Below are 22,844 nucleotides of genomic sequence, written 5' to 3'. Positions count from 1 at the left end.
ACGCTAAATATGAATATTCAAGACCGAGAATCTCTTAATAACAGGGTATTAAAACGAAATGGAGATAATTGTAGAAACCCATTTTTGCGCATGCAGGACCATTGACCGCCCATCCGTTGCACCGTGGGCATCACGTGACCGCGAAAATCTCGTTTAGATCTTATCATCGAATCGACTTATAATTTAAACAGTATACATATTGATGAGGTAATCGCTAATATTGTAGGCACTTTTTTAATGGAATTGGCACAAAGCAATTATGCATTTGCTAAACCAATTAAAATTCTACTGAGATAATCGCGCATTCCGCTTAAAAGTGAAACGGTGGCCGTGTTGACAGTTTCAATTTTCCGCTTGAAAAATCGGAAAATTGCGCTAAAAGCGCCACTGGTTGCTGCAATTAGCGCCACGAAGTGCATAGGGAATGGAATGCGAAAGATTTTAGACGCTAAAATACACAGCGGCGGCTAGGTTTTTGGACTTTTTTTTAACTTCATAAACTCAAGAATGCATGTCGAGAGTTTAGTTTAAAAAATATAGTGAATAGGAGCTGTGGACACGGTTTGTTCTAATCTTTAAAATGACAAACACTGTCACACTATCTCTGGAGTGTCTAGACTGTTATCCCTGAAGTGCCTAGATTAGTATCTCTAGAGTGCCTAGATTATTATCTCTGGAGTGTCTAGCTAGAGTGCTATCTCTCGAAAAGTTAATTGTCGCACTTAGCTCAAGTGCATCACTTACATCGGTACTACATATTTTACCATGCACTCGAACATAGATTTTTACTTACAGATATAGAAAGAATGTTATCTTCACATCGCCAGGTTTTCGATAAAGACAAAACATAAATAAAAACAATAATATTTACAATGATAAAACTCTAAGTGGTACTTAAGCTGTCTGATGCTGCGTCTATTTCATTGATTAACAACTTTGTTGTTTTTCCCCGTTAGAACTATTCTATTGAGTTCACTGTCTTCTTGAGATTTTGTTTTTTTCAACTTCAACTGTTGATTCTTTTCCCTGTCCTCTATCTTCATCTTTACTACTAAAAGAACTATCGTAATTTTTTGCCGTTGTTTCTTCGTCTAGTTTCTGTTTTCTTGTTCCTCGTCTATTTGTGTAACGCCACTGTTTTGGGAATCTTTGCTACTTTGGGGGTTTGATCTTCGGTTTTTGATGCCACCTGGCTTCTGGTTCGTCTGCTATTTGTCTCGTTGCTACTGCTTTGGAAATTGTCTCTAGTACTGCCATTGCTAGATTCTTCGTCTTCAGTTTCACTTCGTTTGGGTTTTTGTCTTCCCGGAGTTTCAACCCTTTTCTCTTCTTCTTTCTTATTTGGTTCGTCTTCCACATTTTTTTGTTTTCTCTTTCCTCTTCTAGTGTTCGCACCATCGCTGTTTTGCTAACTGCTTTTGCTACTTTCGACGCTCGATTCTCTTGTATCGACAATCGCCGTCCGTTTTGATCTACCTCTTCTATTCTCTTTATTGTCCGAATCTGTTGACTTGTTATCTTCTTTTCGACCAATTTGTGCGTCTTGGTCCTTTTTATTACTATTGCTTGTTTTATTAGTCTTGACGCTTTCTGAATCGTCAGTAATACTCTGACTTTTTGATCTTCCTCTTCTTTGGTTTTGCGTTTCTTCAGAATCCTTTTCGTTTTCGTCGACTTGTTTCTTCTTCCCTCGACTACTCTTCACACTGTTGGTACTGTTTTGGGAGTCAGTTTTACTGCTTTCCACGCTCGATTCTCGGTCTTCAGATGTGGTACTTTTTGACGACTTTGCCCCTTTTCTATTGCGTTGAGTGTTTTCTTGAGATTTTGTTTTTTTAATTTCAACTGTTGATTCTTTTGCCTTTACACTATCGTCATCTTTACTACTAACAGAACCATCGTTATTTTTTTGTCGTCTGCATCTGCCTCTTGTTGCTCTTATTTCACTTGCATTACTCTCAACACTTGATTCTCGATCTTGGGTTGATTTTTCTTCAGCTTGTTTTTTCTCTTTTTCGTGATTTTCCTCTTTATCTTCATCGTCATCGTCAAGAGCGACCAAATTTGTCTTCAACTTTCTTCCTTTGTTAGCAGGTGTTTTGTTTGCGTTTATAGTTTCTTCTTTGGCTACTTCTCGAACTTCAAGATCTTGTTTCCTTTTGCCTCTTCTAGTGCTTGTTACACCTCTATCTGATTTATTCTCACCATCGTCAGTCGGTTTTTCCACATCAGAACTTTGTTCTTCCTCTTCTTCTTTCTTTTCCTGTGCACGCTTTCCTTCATTTTTAATAAAATAAGTCTTCACTTTGCTGCTACTCCTATTCCCAGTGAAGATTTCCAAATCTTCATTGTCTTCATCCCCTGCTAGAATCTCCTTGACAGTTTCTTCACTAAGTGATGCCGAATTAGGTAAAACCGAAACTTCAAATCACGTTTTATAGATGTTCCGAGATAACTCGGTGGTGTTTTTTTGCTACCTGTATCTTCAGGTTTCTTCTTACTTTGAGTTTCCGGAGGTTTGTCCCTTTCCTGTTTGCGCTTGTTCCCTTTTTTGGTTTTAGTTGTCGAAGGTTTCGACGTTTGTTCTCTACTTTTTGCTTCTTTTTTCCTACCTCGTGTTTTAGTTTCTTCTTCTTTGGGTTCACTGTTTGAGTGATTGTCAATTTCAAGTCTAGTTTGTGTTTTCTTGTTCCTCGTCTACTTATGTCATCGCCACTGTTTTGGGAATCTTTACTACTTTGGCGGGTTTATCTTCGGTTATTAATGTCACCTGGCTTCGATGTTTCGTCTACGCTGCTTTGGGATTCCTTGTTTTCTTTTCCGTCGCTTTTCTGTTGTCTTCTGGTTCGTCTGCCTCGTTGCTACTGCTTCGGCAATTGTCTTTAGTATTGTCATTGCTAGATTCTCGGTCTTTAGTTTCACTTTGTGTGGGTTTTCGTCTTCCCGAAGTTTCAAGCCTTTTCTCTTCTTCTTTCGTGTTTGGTTCTTTGTCTTCAACATTTTTTTGTTTTCTTTTTCCTCTTCCAGTGTTCGCACCATCGCTGTTTTGCGAACTGTTTTTGCTACTTTCGACGCTATTGCTTGTTTTATTAGTCTTGACGCTTTCTAAATTGTCAACAATACTCTGAATTTTTGACCTTCCTCTTCTTTGGTTTTACGTTTCTTCAGAAGCCTTTTCGTTTTCGGCGACTTGTTTCATCTTCCCTCGTCTACTCTTCACACTGTTAGTACTGTTTTGGGAGTCAGTTTTACTGCTTTCCACGCTCGATTCTCGGTCTTCAGATGTGGTACTTTTTACAGACTTTGCCCTTTTTCTACTGCGTTCACTTTTTATTGAGATTTGTTTTTTTAATTTCAACTGTTGATTCCTTTCCCTTTACACTATCGTCATCTTTACTACTAACAGAACCATCGTTATTTTTTTTGTACCATGTACCACACTTACCGAGAGTCCTAATCAAAGACTCCAACTCTGGATTGTCCATCATGGTGAAAACCACTTTAGGTTTCAACGTCCTTCTGCTCCTCTCGGGCGTTGCAAGTACTGGTGTCGCAATCGACCCCTTCCTCGTCTTCTTGTCCCCCTTTTCTTCCTCTTCTCTCTTCTGTCGTCTACTATTCGCGCTCAACCGTCTGGGCTTAGTCGCAGAAGCCACCGACGGCGTTGACGAAATAGTAATCACACTTTTCTCGCTACTCGTGGAACTCACAGTGATGACTTCGTCGCTACTCGCGCCATCGCCGACTTTTTTCCGCGCCGATTGTCTCGTCGGTTTAATAGGGGTTTCGATTTTTGGAACTTTGGCGACAAAATCGTCCTCGGAGTCGTAACTTGGGAACTTCAAACCACGTTTTCTGGGTGTTCCGGGATTGCTGGGCGGCGTTTTTTTGCTACCTGTATCTTCAGGTTTCTTTTTACTTGGAGTTTCCGGAGGTTCGTCCCCTTCCTGTTTGCGCTTGTTCCCTTTTTTGGTCTTGGTTGTCGACGGTTCGGGCGTTTGTTCTCTACTTTTGGCTTCTTTTTTTCTGCCTCGTGTTTTCGTTTCTTCTTCCTTGGATTCAGTGTTTGAATGATCGTCAGGCTCAGGCTGGGTTTGTTGTCGGCGCGTTGTTCTTTTGTGACTTTCAGTTGCTTCTTTTTTCGTTTTTTCTTCATCTAGTTTTTGTTTTCTTGTTCCTCGTCTGTTTGTGTCACTGTTTTGAGAATCTTGGCTACTTTGGGGACTTGATCTCCGGTTTTTGATGACACCTGGCTTCGATTTTTCGTCTACACTGCTTTGAGATTCTTTGTCTTCGCTTCCGTCGTTTTTCTGTTGTCTTCTGGTTCGCCTGCTGTTTGCCTCGTTGCTACTGCTTTGGGAATTGTCTTTAGTACTGTCATTGCTGGGTTCTTGGTCTTTAGTTTCACTTTTTTTGGGTTTTCGTCTTCCCGGAGTTTCAACACTTTTCTCTTCTACTTTCTTATTTGGTTCTTTGTCTTCCACATTTTTTTGTTTTCTTTTTCCTCTTCTAGTGTTCGCACCATCGCTGTTTTGCTAACTGTTTTTGCTACTTTCGACGTTCGATTCTCTTGTGTCGACAATCGCCGTTCGTGTTGATCTACCTCTTCTGTTATCTTTATTGTCCGAATCTGTGGACTTGTTATCTTCTTTTCGACCAACTTCTGCGTCTTGGTCCTTTTTATTACTGTTGCTTGTTTTATTAGTCTTGACTTTTTGATCTTCCTCTTCTTTGGTTTTGCGTTTCTTCAGAATCCGTTTCGTTTTCGTCGACTCATTTCTTCTTTCCTCGTCTACTCTTCACACTGTTAGTACTGTTATGGAAGTCAGTTTTACTGCTTTTCACGGTCGATTCTTGGTCTTCAGATGTAGTGCTTTTTACCGATTTTGCCCCTTTTCTATTGCGTTCACTGTTTTCTTGAAATTTGTTTTTTTTAACTTCAACTGTTGATTCTTTCCCTTTACACTATCGTCATCTTTACTACTAACAGAACAATCGTTATTTTTCTGTCGTCTGTTTCTGCCTCTTGTTGCTCTTATTTCACTTGTATCACTCTCAACACTTGATTCTCGATCTTGGGATGATTTTTCTTCAGCTTGTTTTTTCTCTTTTTGGTGATTTTCCTCTTTATCTTCATCGTCATCGTCAATAGCGATCAAATTTTTCTTTACCTTTCTTCCTTTGTTAGCAGGTGTTTTGTTTGCGTTTATAGTTTCTTCTTTGGCTACTTCTCGAACTTCAAGATCTTGTTTCCTTCTTCCTCTGCTAGTGCTTGTTACACCTCTATCTGATTTATTCTCACCATCGTAGTCGGTTTTTCCACATCAAAACTTTGCTCTTCCCCTTCGTCTTTCTTTTCCTCTGCACGCTTTTCTTCATTTTTAGTAGAATAAGTCTTCACTTTACTACTACTTCTATTCACAGTGAAGATTTCCACATCTTCATTGTCTTCATTCCCTGCTAGAATCTCCTTGTTTCTTCACTAAGTGGTGGCGACTTACGCAAACCCAAACTTCTGCGGGTTTCTTCTTGTATAATGCTATCGTCAATTATGTCACTTTCGCGGGACGTATTTAAAACGTCTACGAGTTGCTGCGTACACAACAAACTCTGGCTAGCGAAGATCTCGTGCAGCTGATCTTCAACCTTATTAAAGTGGGTTCCGTCTTCATGAAGCATCTCCATGGCTTGAGTTGGCTGAAGCATAGAACTGTCGTAATCTTCCCTAGGTTTGGGGTCCGATTTTTTCAAAGGTGACGGACTTTTGAACGGATTCGGTGCCAAGAAAATGTCATCGTCTTTACTAGACGGTCCTGAGTCACTTAGAAGATTTTCTAGAGCTTGAGTAGGTGGTAAAAATAAATCATCTGCTTCTTCGTTTTTCGAAGATAGAGATTTCTTCAGTTCCGTGATTTTATCTTCGCCGTGGAGAAGTTCCAGTGCTTGCGTGGGCGGTAATAAAAGATCTTCATCTTCTTTGTCTAGTGGGTGAAGTGAAGATGTAGATGTCGAGTCAGCGTTTTTGATGATGTCGTCATCCAGCAAAGATTCTAGTGTTTGTGTGGTTTCCAAAGATAAATTCTTATTGTTGGATGAACTTTCTACTGACGCTGAAAGAGCATCATCTCCGTGTAGATCTTCTAGGGCTTGAGTTGGATGTAAAAATATATCGTCTTCTTTGTCTTTAATATTGCTTGGTGTTGCTGAATCTGAACTTAGAAGAACTTGAGTAGACTGTAAAAATACGTCGTCTTCGTCCTTGGACGAAGTTTGCTTTGAATCCAATTGCCTGGCATTTGCAGGTTTAAAGCTTCCAAAGTAATTCGAAGTTTGAGTAGATTGTAAGAATATGGCGTCTTCTTTCTTATCAAGATCTTCGATTTTTCGTCTACACTGCTTTGGGATTCTTTGTTTTCGTTTCCGTCGTTTTTCAGTTGTCTTCTGGTTCGTCTATTGTTTGCGTCGTTGGTCCTGCTTCTGAATTATCTTTAGTACTCTCCATGCTAGATTCTCTATCTTTAGTTTAACTTTGTTTAGGTTTTCAATTTCCCAGAGTTTCAACATTTTTCTCTTCTTCTTTCTTATTTGATTCTTTGTCTTCGCTTCCAACATTTTCTTGTTTTCTTTTTCCTCTTCTAGTAGTCGCACCATCTCTGTTTTGCGAACTGTTTTTGCTACTTTCGACGCTCGATTCTCTTGTATCGACAGTCGCCGTCCGTTTTGATCTACCTCTTCTGTTCTCTTTATTGTCCAAATCTGTTGACTTGTTATCTTCTTTTCGACCAACTTCTGCGTCTTGGTCCTTTTTATTACTATTGCTTGTTTTATTAGTCTTGACGCTTTCTAAATTGTCAGTAATAGTCTGACTTTTTGACCTTCCTCTTCTTTGGTTTTGCGTTTCTTCAAAATCCTTTTCGTTTTCGTCGACTTGTTTCTTCTTCCTTCGTCTAGTCTTCACATCGTTAGTACTGTTTTGAGAGTCAGTTTTACTGCTTTCCACGCTCGATTTTCGGTCTTCAGATGTGGTACTTTTTGCCGACTTTGCACCTTTTATATTGCGTTCACTGTTTTTTTAAGAATTTGTTTTTTTAACTTCAACTGTTGATTTTTTTCCCTTTACACTATCGTCATCTTTACTAGGAACAAAACCATCGTTATTTTTTTTGTCGTCTGTTTCTGCCTCTGGTTGCTCTTATTTCATTGTATTACTCTCAACACTTAATTCTCGGTCTTGGGTTGTTTTTTTTTAGCTTGTTTTTTATTTTTTTGGTGATTTGCCTCTTTATCTTCACCTTCACCTTCATCGTCATCGTCAAGAGCGATCAAATTTTTCTTTAAATTTCTTCCTTTGTAAGCAGGTGTTCTGTTTGCGTTTATGTTGTCTTCTTTGGCTACTTCTTAAACTTCAAGATCTTGTTTCCTTCTTTCTCTTCTTCTCTATCTGATTTATTTTCACCAACGTCAGTCGGTTTTTCCACATCAGAACTTTGTTTTTCCCTTCGTCTTTCTTTTCCTCTGCACGCTTTTCTTCATTTTTAGTAGAATAAGTCTTCGCTTTACTACTACTTCTATTCACAGTGAAGATTTCCTCATCTTCATTGCCTTCATCTCCTGCTAGAATCCCCTTGACAGTTTCTTCACTAAGTGGTGCCGACTTACGCAAACCCAAACTTCTGCGGGTTTCTTCTTGTATAATGCTATCGTCAATTATGTCACTTTCGCGGGACGTATTTAAAACGTCTACGAGTTGCTGCGTACACAACAACCTCTGGTTAGCGAAGATTTCGTGCAGCTGATCTTCAACCTTATTAAAGTGGGTTCCATCTTCATGAAGCATCTCCATGGCTTGAGTTGGCTGAAGCATAGAAATGTCGTCATCTTCCCTAGGTTTGGGGTCCGATTTTTTCAAAGGTGACGGACCTTTGAATGGATTCGGTGCCAAGAAAATGTCATCGTCTTTACTAGACGGTCCTGAGTCACTTAGAAGATTTTCTAGAGCTTGAGTAGGTGGTAAAAATAAGTCATCTGCTTCTCCGTTTTTCGAATATAGAGATTTCTTCAGTTCCGTGATTTTATTTTCGCCGTATAGACGTTCCAGTGCTTGCGTGGGTGGTAATAGAACATCTTCATCTTCTTTATCTAATGAGTGAAGTGAAGATGTAGATGTCAAGTCAGCGTTTTTGATGATATCGTCATCCAGCAACGATTCTCGTGTTTGTGTGGTTTCCAAAGATTCATTGTTGTTGTTGGATGAACCTTCTACTGACGCTGAAAGAGCATCATCTCCATATAGATCTTCTAGAGCTTGAGTTGGATGTAAAAATATATCGTCTTCTTTGTCTTTAATATTGCTTGGTGTTACTGAATCTGAACTCAAAAGAATTTGAGTAGATTGTAAAAATACGTCGTCTTCGTCTTTGGACGAAGTTTGCTTTGAATCCAATTGCCTGGCGTTTGCAGGTTTTAAACTTCCAAAGTAATCCAAAGTTTGAGTGGGTTGTAAGAAAATTTCGTCTTTTTTCTTATCAAGATCTTCGATTTTCGTTGCTTCGTCGATTTTCTGGTCTTTGGTCGGCGCAGACTGATTTAGCATTTCGTCTGATTGAAGATTGTTTATTTCCTCTGCATCTTCATCTTTTTTCTCCAGATCTTCGTTTTGATCACGATCGCACACTTTCGCGTTATTTATAAAATCAAAATTGAACTGCTGCGTCGGTTGATTAAAAACATCTTCATTTTTTTTCTTCATCTTTTTTTTTGTTTCGTTGTGGTTTCTCTTTGACTTCTTTTCGAATTTCAAGATCTTGTTTTCTTCTTGCTCTTTTACTGCTTCGATTTATCTGCAAGATTTTCGACAAAAAAGTTTGTTTTTCTCTAGCTTCTTTCTCTTCAACTACACGTTTTTCTTTATTTTTGGGTAGAATAAGTCTTGGCCATTGGCATGCAATATCTTCATTTTCTTCATCTCTTGAGAAAATTTTCATAATTCTGTCTGCACCAAGTGACGACTTATGCAAAATTAAAGACAATGTTTGAGATATTTAAAAAATTACTTGTTATTACAAAAAAATACAAATTATTTTAAAGAAATTGTTAACACTACTACTAAATCAGGTTTTTAAAGAATTTGGGAATCATAGAAACAAAATAAAAAAAATGCGAAGTAACAATAAAGTGAGAGTGCTCATTCTCTTGCACAATTTTGTAATTTCTGATATAGATAGAAGGAAGGAAACTGACGAACGCAGCCAGTAATTATCATTATTCAGACGCCATGGAATAAAAACAAAAAAGTCAAAAGTCAGAATCATTTCCAAGGTGCTCTCACTGATGATAACAGAAATTATTACTCTTATAAATAATGTAGCCGCTTGGAAGTGAAATTATAAAATGATACCTCATTTAATTTACCGTAAAGGTCACGTTTGGTTACTAAGAGCGATGTACACCAATTACTGGACCTTTTTACATACCCATATACGACCATCAACACCCAGAGCTGATTACCAGAACCACCGTTAGCAATAAATGTTTCAGGACTCTTCGCCTGACCCACGGGTTACCAAAAAGATGTGGAAACAACTCACAAAAACACCGTCCTCACTTTCCTTTTTTACCAGCAGAAGCATCCACAGAAACCACTTATCGTAAAAAATCCGATAAAAATCCACTTTTCGAGCTCTTAATCCTCTGATCCTTGATCCCGCCCCCACCCAGAAGTTGTTAACACGAGCTCAATTAATTTTTACGACCGTTTGATGCGCTGAAACCACCAGCGCAAAACCATCAAAGAGGAAAAAGCGGCAATTATCGCACTGCGGACAAAAGTGCACGCTGACCTTTATCCAACGCACACCTTTGAAAGGTTTTATAGACGACGCATTCGACAAAATAAAAAGCATCACCAAACGTGCTACAAAAATAAAGCCAATAAAAATACGAGATAAACGATGCCAAGTCACGTTCAACGAAGTCGATCCCAGCGGGGTAGTCCACGTTTTGTGCTGAAAAAATCCTGAAACGAACTCAATTTATTTTAATTTCGATCGGCATCCGCAGGTTGTTTTGTGGAAGGACGGCACTCGGATCAACATGTGGTTTATGCCCGCGATAAATATGCCGGGATGGCAAGATGCGATGCACCTGCATCTGCATCTTTTCAGCCAGATTTGTGCGGTTTTGGTTTCTTTGTTGCAAGAGGCGGAGAAGTGCAGCAACCGGTTTCAGGACAATTGGCTGTAATGTTGGTTGCATAAACAGCTGCATGGGTGGTTGCCTATGCACAATAATCCACCTTTATTACTAAAAATGTTTAAATGATTATCAGTGCTTGTAAAGCACGTTATAACATTAAACGATTGATTATTTGTTGTTGATTTGTGTGTCTGTGTTTTTTTTTTTTTTAATAAAAAGTTTTGAAAACGTTGAACCGGTACGAGTCGACCACTCACGGAAATAGTCGACTTTGACCGGAATAATAACCTTGATGCGCAGTATTGTGATTTTGTGATTTGTGGTGTTTTAGAAAAAATTACAAATGTACCGCACTATTTTCCATTTAGACCCTTTTTAACTGCAAATTTATTAGCCCATGATGGAATCTCGGTCTGAAAAAAACGAAAATCTCACGGTAAGAACCTAACCTCACTTTTGATACCAACAAAAACATCCATGTTTTAGCGCGGTTGTTTGACTTTAAACGACAAAATTTACCCCGTTTACGACGGACACAACACTGTGGGGCGCAATCCGGACGCCGTTATTAACATAAAGAATTTGGTAAGTGTAGACGTAATCAAAACCGACCTAACCTCAAACTTTCAGAACGTCAGTAAACATCATGCCGTTATTACCGTGGTCGATCCGGAACTGCATTACATAAGTGATTTTAAATCGTCAAATGGGACCGTGCTTGATAACACCAGGCTGACACCCCTCCAATTGTACAAATTGAAAAATGGGTCCTCGATTAAGTTCGGTGATGTTTTCTGCACGTACAAGACGCTTGAGGAGGAGAAACACATTGCGAAAAATAGTGACGAGTCGCAACAGTTCAGTGAGAATTTTTACGGATCGGCGACGCAAGAAGTCAATTTATCGAGTATCCCTGGCGGGATTAATTTCAACGAGATGCCTACACAAGTGTTTTCGGTGAAGGAATTAAGTGTGAACGAAATGCCTACGCAGGTTCACCATTTTCCGGGTTTCAATGATGAAAGTAGCAACGATTCAATTGATTTTGCGACGATGCAAAAAGCAACGGAGTCGCAGAGTTTTAAGTGTGATAAGAATTCTAATAGTTTGGTGGATTCTGACGACGAAGCGGAAAAATGTGAGAAGAATCCGACGCAAACGTCGTCAAATTCGTCGCAGATTCGACCGGTGAGTATCAATTCGAAGAAAGTTGTTGATTCAGAGACAGATGATGAAGTGCCTTCACAAATTTGCCCTGTAAAGACAGGCGGAAAAAATCTGATTGACTCAGATTCAGAAGATACAGAAGAATATGTGAATACTACGGATCAGAAATCCAAATATCACATCAGTGATGACTCAGAAACTGATATTGAAGGAGATGATATTAAGAAAGATGATTTGAATGAAAAAGTTGTGGTTCCAGAGTCAGAAGGTGAAGAGTTAGAAGAAAACTCAATGGCGAGCTTCAAATTGAGCCTTAATGCATCTGAGAATTGTGCAAGTGAAGACAGTTTGAAGAAGAATAAAGTTAGCAAGAAAGTGCTACCACAGGACCACCATTACTGCCAGGCGTTGTCTCAGACTCAAAATGAAGAACTCGCCACAATAGAAAATGTACCTAAAACTGCAGAAGAAAGTTTACAAAGTAACGAAGAAACAAATGTTGCGGTTTCTGAAGTCGCAACGGAACTTGATCAAAAAAATGAAGAACAAGAAGAAACAAAAAAAGAAAGTGGAGCACTTGAATCTGATAAAAAACTAGAAGCTGCTGCTGCTCTGTCAGACAATGACAGCGAAACGACTTCTAGTCTTCCGCTACCAAAAGATGACGAAAGAAATGAAGATGTTTTTAATCAACCGACGCAACAGTTCAATTTTGACTTTATAAATGACCCGAAAGTGTGCGATCGTGATCAAAACGAAGATCTGGAGAAAAAAGATGAAGATGCAGAGGAAATAAGCAATCTTCAATCAGACGAAATACTAAATCAGTCTGCGCCGACTGAAGACACCAAAGACCAGAAAGTCGACGAAGGAACGAAAATCGAAGATCTTGACAAAAAAGAAGACGAGATTTTCTTACAACCTACTCAAACTTTGGATTACTTTGGAAGCTTTAAACCTGCAAATGCCAGACAATTGGATTCAAAGCAAACTTCGTCCAAAGACGAAGACGACGTATTTTTACAGTCTACTCAAATTCTTCTGAGTTCAGATTCAGTAACACCAAGCAATATTAAAGACAAAGAAGACGATATATTTTTACATCCAACTCAAGCTCTAGAAGATCTACACGGAGATGATGTTCTTTCAGCGTCAGTAGAAGGTTCATCCAATAACAAGAATGAATCTTTGGAAACCACGCAAACACTAGAATCGTTGCTGGATGACGATATCATCAAAAACGCTGACTTGACATCTACATCTTCACTTCTCCCACTAGACAAAGACGACGAAGATATTCTATTACCACCCACGCAAGCACTGGAACTTCTACACGGCGAAGATAAAATCACGGAACTGGAGAAATCTCTATCTTCCAAAAACGAAGAAGCAGATGACTTATTTTTACCACCTACTCAAGCTCTAGAAAATCTTCTAAGTGACTCAGGACCGTCTAGTAAAGACGATGACATTTTCTTGGCACCGAATCCGTTCAAAAGTCCGTCACCTTTGAAAAAATCGGACCCCAAACCTAGGGAAGATGACGACAGTTCTATGCTTCAGCCAACTCAAGCCATGGAAATGCTTCATGAAGACGGAACCCACTTTAATAAGGTTGAAGATCAGCTGCACGAGATCTTCGCTAGCCAGAGTTTGTTGTGTACGCAGCAACTCGTAGACGTTTTAAATACGTCCCGCGAAAGTGACATAATTGACGATAGTATAATACAAGAAGAAACCCGCAGAAGTTTGGGTTTGCGTAAGTCGGCACCACTTAGTGAAGAAACTGTCAAGGAGATTCTAGCAGGGGATGATGACAATGAAGATGAGGAAATCTTCACTGTGAATAGAAGTAGTAGTAAAGTGAAGACTTATTCTACTAAAAATGAAGAAAAGCGTGCAGAGGAAAAGAAAGACGAAGAGGAAGAACAAAGTTCTGATGTGGAAAAACCGACTGACGATGGTGAAAATAAATCAGATGGAGGTGCGACAAGCAGTAGAAGAGGAAGAAGGAAACAAGATCTTGAAGTTCGAGAAGTAGCCAAAGAAGAAACTATAAACGCAAGCAAAACACCTGTCAACAAAGGAAGAAAGTTGAAGAAAAATTTGGTCGCTCTTGACGATGACGATGAAGATAAAGAGGAAAATCACCAAAAAGAGAAAAAACAAGCTAAAGAAAAATCAACCGAAGATCGAGAATCAAGTGTTGAGAGTAATACAAGTGAAATAAGAGCAACAAGAGGCAGAAACAGACGACAAAAAAATAACGATGGTTCTGTTAGTAGTAAAGATGATGATAGTGTAAAGGCAAAAGAATCAACAGTTGAAGTTAAAAAAACAAAATCTCAAGAAAACACTCAACGCAATAGAAAAGGAGCAAAGTCAACAAAAAGTACCACATCTGAAGACCGAGAATCGAGCGTGGAAAGCAGTAAAACTGACTCCCAAAACAGTACCAATAGTGTGAAGAGTAGACGAGGGAAGAAGAAACAAGTCGACGAAAACGAAAAGGATTCTGAAGAAACGCAAAACCAAAGAAGAGGAAGATCAAAAAGTCAGAGTATTACTGACGATTCAGAAAGCGTCAAGACTAATAAAACAAGCAATAGTAATAAAAAGGACCAAGACGCAGAAGTTGGTCGAAAAGAAGATAACAAGTCAACAGATTCGGACAATAAAGAGAACAGAAGAGGTAGATCAAAACGGACTGCGACTGTCGATACAAGAGAATCGAGCGTCGAAAGTAGCAAAAACAGTTCGCAAACCAGCGATGGTGCGAACACTAGAAGAGGAAAAAGAAAGCAAAAAAGTGTGGAAGACAAAGAACCAAATAAGAAAGAAGAAGAGAAAAGTGTTGAAACTCCGGGAAGACGAAAACCCAAACAAAGTGAAACTAAAAACCAAGAATCTAGCAATGACAGTACTAAAGACAATTCCCAAAGCAGTGGCAACGAGGCAAACAGCAGACGAACCAGAAGACAACAGAAAAACGACGGAAGCGAAGACAAAGAATCTCAAAGCAGCGTAGACGACAAATCGAAGCCAGGTGTGATCAAAAACCGAAGATCAAGTCCCCAAAGTAGCCAAGATTCGCAAAACAGTGACACAAATAAACGAGGAACAAGAAAACAAAAACTAGATGAAGAAAAAACGAAAAAAGAAGCAACTGAAAGTCACAAAAGAACAACGCGCCGACAACAAACGCAACCCGAACCTGACGATCATTCAAACACTGAATCCAAGGAAGAAGAAACGAAAACACGAGGCAGAAAAAAAGAAGCCAAAAGTAGAGAACAAACGCCCGAACCGTCGACAACCAAGACCAAAAAAGGGAACAAGCGCAAACAGGAAGGGGACGAACCTCCGGAAACTCCAAGCAAAAAGAAACCTGAAGATACAGGTAGCAAAAAAACGCCGCCGAGCCATCCCGGAACACCCAGAAAACGTGGTTTGAAGTTCCCAAGTTACGACTCCGAGGACGATTTTGTCGCCAAAGTTCCAAAAATCGAAACTCCTGTTAAACCGACGAGACAATCAGCGCGGAAAAAAGTCGGCGATGGCGCGAGTAGCGACGAAGTCATCACTGTGAGTTCCACGAGTAGCGAGAAGAGTGTGATTACTATTTCGTCAACGCCGTCGGTCGCTTCTGCGACTAAACCCAGACGGTTGAGCGCGAATAGTAGACGACAGAAGAGAGAAGAGGAAGAAAAGGGGGATAAGAAGACGAGGAAGGGGTCGATTGCGACACCAGTACTTGCAACGCCCGAGAGAAGCAGAAGGGCGTTGAAACCCAAAGTGGTTTTCACCATGATGGATAATCCAGAGTTGGAGTCTTTGATTAGGACTCTCGGTAAGTGTGATACGTAGTTTCGGACTTGTTGATTGATTGTCGACTAGGTGGCAGCGTGGTGGACACCGTTGACGCTTGCACCGTGCTGGTCACGGAAAGCATCAAGAGGTCCCAAAAGCTTCTTTGTGCTGTGGCTCAAGGTAAACCCATCTGTTCACCACAGTGGTTATACGCGTGCAAGAAAGCTTTCGCTTTTGTGGGTAAGTAGATCCATTCAGGGCGAACTGGGTCTCAAGATTAGTTTCAGACCCATGGGACCACATTCTGGTTGACAAGGAAGCGGAAAAGAAATGGAAATTTTCGTTGAAGGAGTCGTTGAAGAGAAGCAGCGACGCTAAATTGCTACAAAACTACACCTTCCAGGTTATTGTTAATAACGGCGCAGATGTTATAAAAGGTTGGTATTGGGGAAAGGTATGCTGTTGCTAAAAGGGTGTTTTCTTAGGAGCGATAGAGTCGTGTGGTGGCAGCTACGTTACCAAAAATTTGGCCAAGTGTACAACTGAACATCTGGTTATTGTTTCTTCTGAAAACAACAAGGGCAAATACAGCAAAATCGTCAAGCAGAATAAGAAAATTCAAGTTGTGGAAGCGGAAGCCATATTTGATGGAACTCTAAGGCAGGAGTTCAAGTTCAACGATTTTTTGTTGACATGATGTGTTTTTGAATGTACAAGTTTTGTAAATTTATTTTTTATAATAAAAAGGTATCTATTTAAGGTGTTTTTTAAACTTCCTTATTTTAAACATTTCACACACTTAGAAAGTAAGGTTAAGGGGACTCGCTAGACGAGGCATAACATTTTTTTGGTTTTTTGTATGAAAAAATGATATTAATATAGATGTGTCATACATCAAACTGCAGCTTTTTTCATATTCTAGGGCGCAGAGACGAGTTCAATCAACTAAAAAAATATGGCTGAGAAATATCGTAAAAAAGCACCATTTTATGTTTTCTTTTCAAGTTTTTTGAGTCATAACCATCATAAAATCGCTTGAAAATTCGCACATGGATGAAACATCACTTTTTACAGGGCGCAGAATCATTAAATGTTTGTTAGTGGTACAATTTGTTTAAATAATAATGTGTTTATTAAAATCAAAATATACCACAAATTAATGCAAAATACGTCGAATAATTTTAACAGGAATATCAGAGGAAAATTAACGATCTATTGGTTAGCAGAGTTTTTAACCAAAACTAACAGTTATTGAAAAAAATGGGTATCAATTCGACAGAATGTGAGCAGTTAGTTCAGTACTTTGCCGATAGGAGCGCCACTAAAATTTACGGAAGCGACTTTCAAGTAAAACCCTTATCGTCTGCTTTACCATAAGCTGATTGTTAGAGTTCTCGGCTGATTTTTCTAATTTATGGCAAGCAACTCAGCTTTATAACAAGCCGCCAGGACCGGCCGTAGTAATCTATTGTTAAGAAAATTAACTTTTGCGCAATGAGGTACTATCATAAAACCGAATTAAAACTGGGGAACTATAATATTTTTACTCCACTCAGAATCCTGAATTCAATACACATGATTACTAAAATTTCATTGTAATATTATTGTTAATATATACTTTGCTTTCTTAATTAAAAAAACTAATAAACATATTTATAATAATAATAAAAAATATATAAAATACAGCTTTTGTTTAACACGTATAAGTAGCTAAGTGTTATCCCAGAAAGGAGGTGTTTTAAAAAAGCCCTACGCCCAGTAACTTCTCCCTTCATTGTTTACTCGAAAAAAGTGCTCGTATATGTTTTCATTTGCCGAGAGATCATTTTCAAAATATATTTATAATAAAAATATGTAAGCCTTGGTGATGAAAAATGTACTCCTAATAAATTATTAAAGTACATAAAAAAATAGAAACAAATTTTATTTATTTAAAAAAAATCTCTCGCAAAGGCAGGTTCCACTTTCTTCTTGAATCAATTATTTCGGGCAATAATGCGCCAAAGCAAAATCTGCCAAGTTTATCTGCCATCTTTTTACATATATTTCTTCGCCTTTATAATTTTTTTCCATATTTATTCTTTTGGGTGTCCATACAACAAAATAAACTTGTGAAATACCTGTAACAAGCATTTGTCCCTGGACTTGAAAGTAGTAATTATGTTTTTTTTTAGTTTCAATTCTCTGTCTGTCAATGTACAAAATTAGATTTTTTTTTCTAACCGCTTCTTCGGGAGACAAATCTTGCGATTTTGAAGGGCATTTAATTTCGACTAATGCACTCCTATCCTCTAGAACCCTGTCTGGACTAGCAGCCAAGTAAGGAAATTGTTTTGAAATAAACAAGCCACACCGTTCAATTTTTATATTTTTATTTATTTCAAAACACTTGACAGCTTTTTCCTCACTTTGCTGTCCATAGTATGTGTAACTGTTACCTCTAAATGTACTGTACAATAGAGACTCCACAGTTTTAGCTATTGCTGTAGTTGGTCTAACTTTGTAAATACGTCCAAAATTTGAAGCCGTAACCCTAATTTCTCTTTCTTTTGCCCAAATGTGCCTGTTGCCTAGTGTCTATTTAAATTTTGTCTAAATTCAAAGATAATTTTCTCAAAAAAGCCTCTTTGGCTGTCACAAATGTTTCTACATCCATGACAGGATTTTCTAAAAAATATTTAAACTATAATCGCAGTCGGGACCAGCATACCTAAATTTTTTTACGACATATTTTTTTACGAATACTTTGTCTAAGACGAGCTTGTTTTATAGACGAACGAAAATTTTTTTGTTATTAAACCAGGACCGTTTACATCACAATATATTTACTTATCCCCTCTAAAAAATTGATGACGTCACCTCAAAATTTTGCTGAATAAATCCTATCTAAATTGTATAAAATATGATGAGTCTCTTCTTGTGATTTATCATTCCATTCATGTTTTTTGGATTTGCATATACAGGATGACCCCAAAAATTAATGAATGCGTAAATTTATTTTATTGATTTAATCAGGAACTACAGAACCCAATGCTTTGAAATCTTGCAAATGTTTTAAGGTTATAAAGAGCATAATAAATTTTTAGTCCAAATATATTTGCTTATCCCCTTCAAAAAATTGATGACGTCAGCTCAAAAGTTTGCCGTATAATCCTATTTAAAATTTACAAAATATGATGAGTCTCTTCTTGTAATTTATCATTCCATTCATATTTTTTGGATTCGGATATACAGGGTGACTCAAAAAATTTAATGAATGCGCAAATTTATTTTATTGATTTAATCACAAAACCGAATGCTTTGAAATCTAATGTGAAAAAAAAAATAAGCATGCAGCCGTCACGTTTCCGATAGCGAGGGAAGTACTGTCTAAACTCTTTGGACTAATTTTTTTGATTTTCCCATTTTTCCATTTCTCAATTTTTCAATGTTTCAGTTTGGGATTTTTTCACTGTTTCGATTCTTTAATTTTCCTTCCATTTTTAGGTTTTTCAATATTTCAGCTTTGGAATTTTGCAATATTTCGTTTCTTCAATTTTTCAAATTTTTGATATTGTGTTTTCTCGGTTTTTAAATTTTTCGATATTCTAATTTTTCAGTTTTTAAAGTTTTAGGTTTTTAGATTTCTCACTATCTCGACTTTTCGATTTTTCAGTTCCATGATTTTTCAATTTGTCGAATTTTTAAATTTTAGATTTTTTGTTCTCGATCATTCAATTTTCTGAGTTTTCAGGCTTAGATTTTTTTTGTTGTTCAATTCTTGGATTTTTAAAATTTTTGTTTTTTAAATTTTCCTATTTATCAACTTACTGGGATTTCAATGTTTTGATTTTTTGATTGTTCAATTTCTCGATTTTTTGAATTTTTAGTTTTTGATACGATTTTTTTTTTTCAAAAAATTTCAGTTTTTCAATTTATTAACTTCACGATATTTCAGTTTCACGATTTTAATTTTTTTTATTTTTCAGTTTTTAATTTTTGACGTTTCTAAATTTTTCGATTTTTCAATTTTTCGATTAACTGAGTTTTTGATTTTCCCATTTCTCTATTTCTTGATGTTTCAATTCTTTCTTCAATTGTGATTTTTCAATTTTACGATATCTGGATTTTTCAATGTTTCAGTTTTGGATTTTTTCACTTTTTCGATTTTTCAATTTTCCTCCATTTTTCAGTTTTTCAGTATTTCAGTTCTGAGATTTTGCAATGTTTCGGTTCTTCAATTTTTCCATTTTTTGATGTTTCGATTTCTCGGACTTGATCACCATGTATATCTTTTGATTTTTTGTGTTTAAATTTTCTAAAATTTGAATTAACGTTTTTCGTTTTCGGGCCATACGATATATTTGAATTTCAATCAATAAATGTAAGGCTAGTGAAAGTTTGACAAATAACAGATATCTACTCAACCATAGTTTGTCCTCTCCCCGTAAGATAGCGCGTAGTGTTATAAATTACATAAATTCGTCTCTAATTGGTATAAATTATCAATTATAGTTTCGCGGGGCTGCATAATGCATAAACTTAGTTTAAGTTTTTATCACGCGTTTGTCATTCAAAAATTAAGTCACGTCATCACGTTTGACACATACGTTGCGTTGCTAAGCAACGCCCGCCCATCGCTGTAAACAAACCCGAAAATGGCACCGGTCGAGGTAAGTAAAAACGACAATAAACTTAAATGACACTCTCCTCCAGGATTCTTCAGCCGACAACAAGAACACGATCGTTTTCAACAATTCAAAACGCGAGTTGTTCAAACTAAACGAGAACTTCAAAATCTTCCAACGAAAATTGAAGATCTACTGGAAGGTGATCGTGTAAGTAAAATGACGGCAAACTGTCATTTATGCATTGTCAATTTCCAGAAACAAGGATGAAATCACGTCGCAGTTGTTGCAAAACTGTACTTTGCTGATTTTGCCGGGGTGTCAGCAACCCTTTGAGGAAAACGAGCTGAACTGCCTCAAGTCCTTCATCAGGGATGGAGGAAGGGTCCTGGTTCTCTTATCCGAAAGTAACCATGACGATACCAGCAATATTAACATCCTTTTGGAGGAGTTTGGGATTGTGCCAAACATGGGTCAGTACAGTGTTTGTCTTTTGGAGAATAAACAAAACAGCGCCACATTCGAAAATTTGTTTAAGTTATGCAACACATCATGCATACAAATGGGGATTTTTCATTTTTCAAAGTCGGTTAATTACACTAGTTTCGGCGGGAAATTCGAACGCGCCAGCGTTGTTTCTTCTCAGTGAACAAAATCAGGTTGTTTGTCACCACACACTATCATTTCCTTCTCAGATTCCCTCATACGCACCCACTACTACAAATATTTCCACCCCAAGGAGTGTTTTATCGGCGACAGCTCCATAAATACCTCTCTAAATAGGGATAAAGTTAACATAAATCTCGTATATCCTTTCGGTTGCACGCTGAACGTTAGCAAACCCAGTGTGGTGGCTTTCACAAGTGGATCTGCCTCTTTTCCCGTGGATCGCCCCCTGGGTGCCCTATATTACGACCCGGCCAGCGGTAAGCACACATGCCAAAGCATAGGCGGCGCCTCAATCGGGTTTCAGGGGGCCGCTTGGTGGCCACGGGCTCGGGCCACATGTTCGCCGACAAATACATCGACCAGGAGGCCAACGAGAAGTTCCGCGAGCTGGTCTTCGACTTCTTGACCAACACGCACAGCGTGCGCTTCGCGCCCTCCGACCACGACGACATCGACGTGAGTGTGCGTGCGTGTGCGTGCCGATCGTGACGTCTTTGCAGATTTCAGACCACCACATCGTGCCCGATACCGCCGAGCTCGCGGAGCGACCCAAGCTGTGCCTCACGGACGCCATAAGTCACACGGTGTCGATCGACTACACGCAGCTGTTCGACCACAAGACGTACTCGGTGAATACCAACCTAGGTAAGAAAAATAGGTCTTCCGTTTTCGTCTGTCTGTCTGTCTGTCTGTCTGCCGTCTGTCTTCGACCAATTTTTTTGTGTTTGTTCAAATACGAAAACTCGATGCTTGAAAAGTGAGCCAGAAGCTCCATCAAAACCGATCGTTCGGCGAGCGTTGTTTTCAAAACTCCGTCTTTGTTTTCCAGTTCCCGAAGCGCTCAAACTCTACGACGACTTGGGAGTGAAACATCAGCCCCTCAAGATCATTACGCCGAAGTTCGAGGCGCCGCTACCGCCCTTGCAGGCGGCGGTACGTGAAACTGAATACTCATTAATTTGATTAGGGCACATGTAGGACGCCAGGGAACGCTTCGCCTGCCGCTTGCTACGCCAAAAACTTGCTTCGAATTTGGCGGCGGGGGGCGGCGGCTGTCATTCCAAGGTCGCTAACTGCGTACGGAATGACAGCTGTCCTGGGTGACCGCACGAAGTCAAAGTGGCTTCTTTCAGGTGTTCCCGCCGTCTTTCCGGGAGTTGCCGCCCCCGCCTTTGGAATTGTTCGATCTGGACGAGGCCTTCAGCTCAGTGTTCTCGAAATTGGCGCAGTTCACCAACAAGTATAAGATGACGACGAGTAAAGTTGATGAAGACGAGGTGGAGTTTTATATTCGGGAGTGCAGCAAGATTGTTAAAGTGGACGGAGGGGTGGAGGGGGCGGCGAAGGTTTTGTATCAGATGGGTGTGCAGATCGCTAAGTTTAAGAGCATCGATACCATCAAGTAGAGGGTTAAGGAATAAATAAATAAAAGTATTTTAGCAAAATGTGTTGTTCTTTGTGCGATGTAAGCAATCGGGAAGTGGCTTATTTATAAAATTTGGTAAATATTTTTTATCCACAATACAGTGTTGTCACTGGGAGGATTTGAGACACTATGATTGCCGCTAAAGCTGTGACGTCGATTTCGATTTCGTTCGTTCTACAGCGTGATTTCACATTGTAGCTTCGCATGGTCTTTGTTCTATGCCGTCATTTTTATGGCTGTCTTTGGTTCATTAACACTCAGTAATGTCGAAAGCCGTGCTAAGTACACTATCACAGCACTGAATTTTATATAGTAGGTATTTTGTCATGAGTGCCACACTAAAAATTCAAAACTTCCTGCTTTCCTTCTTGTTATGTTTGACATATTAGTTTCCTCTCGCCCTCATTGTAGCCGGAATTTGTCATAACTGTGTAATATTACTGACCCTATACACTGTTGAGTCGCTAGTGTTCTGAAGTTATTTATCCTTGTTTAAGACACTGACTTGATTCCTCTCCCTCATAAGGTCTGCTCGAGGCCGGCAGTTAATTTGCGCCATGCGTTTAAACATCTAGTGAGCTTATGCACTCGAAGTACCGCCATCTAGAGGTATTCAAAGATTCCGAAATTACATCGGTGGATTCTGGAAAAACGGTTACAGGTATCAAAAAACCGAACCCGGATTTGAGTTCTATAGCTCGAAATCTACAAGAAAATGTGTACAATTGAGGTCCGGGTGGGTGGGTGGGGCTTAATTTTTTTTTTTAATTTATAGAGTTTTCTTTCAACAACCGAATAGTTAAACATGTCAGTTTCTTGTTAGGATAAGAAGACTTGGTATATTAAGATGTAATGGACAACATATAAGCCCCGCCCACCCCCCCTTTTCAATTGTGATAAATGCTTTATTCATCGTGAGCTGAAGAACGAAATTTAGTTGGCAATATCCTGATTTCTCTACAAGAAATTGC

The 22,844-nt window shown here is 38.7% G+C and overlaps 2 protein-coding genes across 2 annotated transcripts; both read left to right on the top strand.

Annotated features, from left to right (window-relative positions):
• Positions 1 to 10,463: 10,463 nt before the first annotated feature.
• LOC135124209 (mediator of DNA damage checkpoint protein 1-like) lies at positions 10,464 to 15,930 on the top strand. The gene is made up of 6 exons (XM_064049118.1): positions 10,464 to 10,630; positions 10,681 to 10,779; positions 10,825 to 15,211; positions 15,259 to 15,411; positions 15,459 to 15,608; positions 15,657 to 15,930. The coding sequence occupies exons 1-6, from the start codon at positions 10,592 to 10,594 to the stop codon at positions 15,866 to 15,868; spliced, it is 5,040 nt and encodes a 1,679-aa protein (XP_063905188.1). The 5' UTR covers positions 10,464 to 10,591; the 3' UTR covers positions 15,869 to 15,930.
• A 3,855-nt stretch (positions 15,931 to 19,785) lies between these two features.
• LOC135123978 (intraflagellar transport protein 52 homolog) lies at positions 19,786 to 21,853 on the top strand. The gene is made up of 8 exons (XM_064048837.1): positions 19,786 to 19,823; positions 19,867 to 19,988; positions 20,037 to 20,251; positions 20,474 to 20,704; positions 20,752 to 20,903; positions 20,948 to 21,092; positions 21,277 to 21,380; positions 21,581 to 21,853. The coding sequence occupies exons 1-8, from the start codon at positions 19,809 to 19,811 to the stop codon at positions 21,851 to 21,853; spliced, it is 1,257 nt and encodes a 418-aa protein (XP_063904907.1). The 5' UTR covers positions 19,786 to 19,808.
• Positions 21,854 to 22,844: the final 991 nt, after the last annotated feature.

Source organism: Zophobas morio, unplaced genomic scaffold (assembly GCF_036711695.1).
Source record: "Zophobas morio isolate AGI-343-1 ecotype UQ-CSIRO unplaced genomic scaffold, CSIRO_AGI_Zmor_V1 ptg000007l, whole genome shotgun sequence".
Taxonomy (NCBI): Eukaryota; Metazoa; Arthropoda; class Insecta; order Coleoptera; family Tenebrionidae; genus Zophobas; species Zophobas morio.
The sequence above is the reverse complement of the archived record's forward strand: the minus strand, read 5'-3'. Positions and strand labels throughout refer to the sequence as shown.